A 5218-nucleotide genomic window follows, 5' to 3' on the forward strand; every position below is an offset into this window, starting at 1 on the left:
AGTAAAAAAAAAAAAAGGAAAGAAAAAAAAGGAGGTTACAAGAAAGGAGAAAATTCTAGGATTTTTTGTTCTGCGGCTCAATATCACGTGACTATTATGTCGGGAAAATTAGTTGAAAAATAAGCAAAGAACATATTAATTTCAAAATTTAACGAGAAAAAAGATTATGATATTCTTTAAATTAAATTAAAAGAAAACACATTTACAATAGAAATATGTCTTTAATTTTATAGGAATAATATATTATATATCATAATCAGAGTAATAAACATTCAATTAAAACGATTATACTTGGTAAGAATGGGTCACTAGAATGCCAATGAGCGATTTCATGACAATGCTACACTTTTGAATGTTAAACAGCGATTATTTTTTATCTCATGTGTAGAATGTGAATGTTTTCATGAGGTGCAGGCATCACTCACTCCTTTTTCTGTAACGTGTAGTGTGTCATTTTTTCCTTCTTGATGTGCAAGGATTTTTAGATTGAAAGGGAAGCTGCGTGTGGTCACCAACGGTGCAGTGCATTGCATCCCCATCATATCCTTAACAGAAGTAACCCAATTAAGGGGGGGTTCATGTTAAAGCACGTGAGGCCCCTCGCATTGAAATTGAACCTTTACTAGTTATAGTTATTAAAATTTGTTAATTGTAACGCGTATAGTAGAGAAAAATAGGATTGGCTTTATCCATAACCAACCCAAAAGCAATTATATAAACAAATGACAATAAGGAATAGTCAAAGAGTGTGAATGAAAGAAAAATCGCAAAACAGAGAGAGAAAGAAAACAGAGCAACATTCAATGGCGTCTAGGAAGGGCTTCCTTTCGAAAGTGAGTTCCATGTTTGCATCATCAAGCACCGATTTGGAGCCCAAATCCACAGATGGTGACTTGGAATTGGATGAAGCTGACGTGTTCAACTGGAACATGTCCAATGACTACAACAACAAGAACACTGTGACAGAGTCGAAGAAGAGGCCACGATCTGGTAAGAAGAAAAAGGTGGAGGGTGGTGGTGGCAAAGTGAACCCTGTGGCCTCGTCCTCAATGCCAGTGGCTATTCCTGATTGGTCCAAGATTCTGAAGGAGGACTTCAAGGAGCACGAGAAGAGAGACTTTGTTAGTGACGACGACGATGATCATGACCACGATCGTAGAGAACCAGTGCCTCCTCATGAGTATCTTGCTAGAACCAGAGAAGCTTCTCACTCAGTTCAAGAAGGGAAAGGAAGGACCCTCAAGGGTAGGGACTTGCGCAGTGTCAGAAATTCCATTTGGAAGAAATTGGGGTTTGAAGATTGATTCATTCATTAATTAGATTATATTAGTATAGACTATAGAGTAAATTGGTACTAGTGTCACACGGATATGAACATTTGATCTGATTCCATAACTTTTTTTTAATTTTTGGTTTAGGTGATCGATTTAGTCAAATGCAACCTAGTAGTTCTGTTAGGAAAGGTTTATATTTATAATTTTTTTTTTCTTTTCGGATGGATGACTCTTGGTTGTTAGGTTATATAAGGAGATATGTGAAGCCTCCTTAATTTTGGATGTTTAGAAGAAGGGATCACTAATCATGCTTGTAAGTTGTAATTACGTGTTTTCAACTATTTAAATGCCTACTTATGATCATTTTAGTTCCACGTTCATCTTATACTTCCTTATTGTATTTTAGCGTTACATTGTTTATATTATTTATTTTTTCATTTGTTAGAAACATTTGGGTTAGAATGATGAGAAAAGGGGCATGGCGTTAAAGAGATAAAAGGGCAAGACATGAATGAATGGTAGGAAGTTTTGATGGGAACGGGAAGAAAACAAAGTAGCAGACGATGTCATGTAATGTAAGAAATGGAAGACGTTTGCGGAAAACGCGGGTAATAGGTTGTTGGTAATATTGTTAACGGCTTAACGCACCAGTTGTTGAGAAAGGTTATACCAAGCAACAGTTCATAAATAAGTTACGTCGTTTACAAGTTATTTTTTCTAAAACATTTTGTGTACTACTTTCTATTATATCTGTTTTGTTAACAAGTGTAATATTTTTATTTTATACATATTATCCTTCGTAGCAACTAACAAGGTATTATTAGCTAGGTTCTTATCAACACAAACTCCTTGCTTGATTGTTGTAGTATAAATTAAATAGTGATAATTATACATTTTTTTTACACTTTTATAATAATGAAACAATAATATGTGTATGTACGGGAATGAATCATCTTCAAGTGACTTTACCGTTGAATGAGATTCTAGTTTTTCTTAATAAATCTTATTAATGTAATATGTTTTTATAATAATATTGAAATAGAGGAGCAGAAGAATACACAGAAAAGTCATGACAGCGAACTATTTCAAGTTTTTTTTACTAGAGAGGAAACCTCTCTGCAAGTATATGCTCTAATATTTTCTTTTTTTATATTTTGGAGTAATTTTCTTACAAAAGTATTTTTTTTATTTCTATCAGAAAATTGATAAAATGAGGCTTTTCTTTTTAACTTTAAATAAATAATAATTTATTTTATTATTTTAATAAATTAACTTTATGAAATGTTGATTTTCTCAAAACAAATTATTCCCAAAAATGTACTTACGTAGGATAAAAGTAATTGTGAGATTTGTGATATTTTTAGACAAACATATATAGAATCGATAAGAGTGATGAAAAAGGTCCACTCTATCCTAGGTGAGTTGAGTGAAAAGAGGACAAATAAAGGAAGAAAAAATAGAAAGAAGTAATATCTTATCTCTTATAATTAAAATGAAGAAATTCTTTAGATAATTTTTTCCCTTTTTGCATGTAAATTCTGTTAAAAAAATTCACATAAATCACGTAAAATATTAATATTATTATCATAAGTAATGTAGTATATATATATATAAAATGGTAAAGAAGTAACATTTTCAACTCTCCCTTATCTGAATTTTTATATATTAACAAAGTAGTATACGGGTCAGTATTACAGTATTACTACAGCCATTCCAACGTCACTTCTTTTCCGTATTTCTAACTGACACTGTTCTTTTACTATACTATTTTATATTTTTTAAAACAGAATAACATATATAGGTTGGTGTTTATAAAAAAAATATTGGTTTTACTTTTTGTAAGAAAAAATGATTCTATTCGTCTCATTAATTTAAAAACATTTTTTGTTCTGAAAATTAATAATTAATGACGGTTATAAATATTAGAAAATATACTTTGAGGATTAAAAGTATAGGATTTTCAAATTAAAAGGATTAATCTGATACAAAATATTTTTAGAGCATTAAAAGTGAATTTGGAAAATTTTAGAAAAAAAATTAAAAACATATTTTATCTTTTTAATATAATAGAACAAAAAATTTAAATTTGAACACACGTTCTCTCTCCTATAAAAATAAAGAAAGTCTTATATAAAAAAACTGAAAAGGTTGTGTGCAAGAAATATTTTATATTCGCAAAGGACACAAACATTTACCTTTGCTTGCTGAAGTAGCTCATCGACCATTAGCCACGAGCGACTCGATGGCAGAGGGAATAATTTAGACGCGTTTTTATGGAGAAAATGGCACAACTGAAACGAAATATTGAAAAGATGAATACTATCCAACTTTTTCTATTTTTTATTATTGATTTAATTTTATACGAGTTCGACAAATTACTTATATCCACTCTTCGTTTAACAAAACTCATAAAATTTATTCAACGATAAAGAAAAATATACACTGACAAGAAGTCTTGAAAAGAATATTGTTAACATTTTTATATTAAGAATGAATGGATGATCAGAGAGAAAATACATTATTCTTTCGCATATTAAAATTAAATCGGAATAGATCAGTTTTAAATTTGCTCCTACATTTAAGTTTTTTTAAAAGTGATTGATGATGTTTCATTGACCGTACAACATTGATTTTGTCAAGTGGTAGAATGGCTTGTAAAATATCAGAGTCTAACATAGCTTGGGGGATAATTGTGTTTCTTTAAGCATTTAGAATTTTTTTATTAATAAAATCGAAAGATTTATAACACTCATATACTTATTTAACTAAATGAGTTAAATCCTTTTGTTTATCTAAATTAGAATTTAATCGCTTATCAGTAATTACGTGAAAGAAAATATATCAAAAAACAACTAATATTAGGAGGCATTATTCTCTTAAGTAAACTAAAGAAAAGAAAGGCATCTATATTCTGATAATCAATACAAATTAATTATCTTACAAGCAATAAATCAAGGTCATATATTTTTATTAAATGTTGACATGACTATTTTACCGGAGCCAAATAGAGATAAATAATTGTTGACTTGTTCATAATGTGCCAAGTGGGATACTAAACAATCTATTAGTTATTGACCCAAATAAAAAGACCTATTAATTTAATATTTTATTTTTAATATATATTTTTACATTATTGTCACGTGTTTTTAAACTCTAATTTATCTCACCCCATCATTCTTCAATTCCAAAAACGTTGGCACTACTATGCTTAGAAAGTCTCTTTCATTTTCCATTAGTGTAGGGAAAATATAAGTTATCATATATGTGACCTGGTTTAATGGACGTTTGATTGCTTTGGTAGCAAGTTTAGAATCAAAGGTCGAGCGCAAAACTGGTGAGTTGAGCAAATTTAGTGGCTAAACTGTTGCCAAATGTAGCGGCGCTAAAATTTTCCCCTTTCAAAGAAAATAAGTGGGAAATATATATATATATATATATATATATATATATATATATATATTTCCGCAGTATTGAATAATTTATAATATTTTAGTCAGTATGACATTAGTGCATGGTTTTCACCGGCATGACTTTTTATTTCGTACTAATCTTTACTCGAAAAGCAGATTAATAACTTTCAATGAATTATTTTTTTTATTTACAAAGATTAAAATTAAAAAATTTACTTAAAGAATTTGAATTTAATTTCATTCGAATCAATTGATATATAAATGAATAAGTATATCCACGTAAGGGTAGTATCAAAAAGAGGGCAAGAGAATGGATACACATGGAGCATACATCAAACATAGGCACTTGGGCTTCAAACTTGGGTGACCCATGCTGTGTGCACTTGTACCCAATATTACAGGCACCCAGCCCACCAACACTAAATAGTTAATACATGAATTTGTCTGCATTTCGATGCTAACATATATAACACCTAATCTTCATTTCTTCAACCTCCCTCCAGGCGGAATTCACTAAGATTTAATTCATTGCCA

The 5218-nt window shown here is 30.0% G+C and overlaps 1 protein-coding gene across 1 annotated transcript; it reads left to right on the forward strand.

The window, feature by feature from the left end:
- Window positions 1-298: 298 nt before the first annotated feature.
- On the forward strand, window positions 299-1648 carry LOC114407081. The gene has a single exon (XM_028370045.1). The coding sequence runs from the start codon at window positions 753-755 to the stop codon at window positions 1302-1304; it is 552 nt and encodes a 183-aa protein (XP_028225846.1). The 5' UTR covers window positions 299-752; the 3' UTR covers window positions 1305-1648.
- Window positions 1649-5218: the final 3570 nt, after the last annotated feature.

This window comes from Glycine soja, chromosome 3 (genome assembly GCF_004193775.1).
Source record: "Glycine soja cultivar W05 chromosome 3, ASM419377v2, whole genome shotgun sequence".
NCBI classification, from domain to species: Eukaryota; Viridiplantae; Streptophyta; class Magnoliopsida; order Fabales; family Fabaceae; genus Glycine; species Glycine soja.

Excerpts from the sequence above, each read along its gene's own strand:
- LOC114407081 (XM_028370045.1), top strand. The coding sequence starts at position 753 with ATGAAAGAAAAATCGCAAAACAGAGAGAGAAAGAAAACAGAGCAACAT.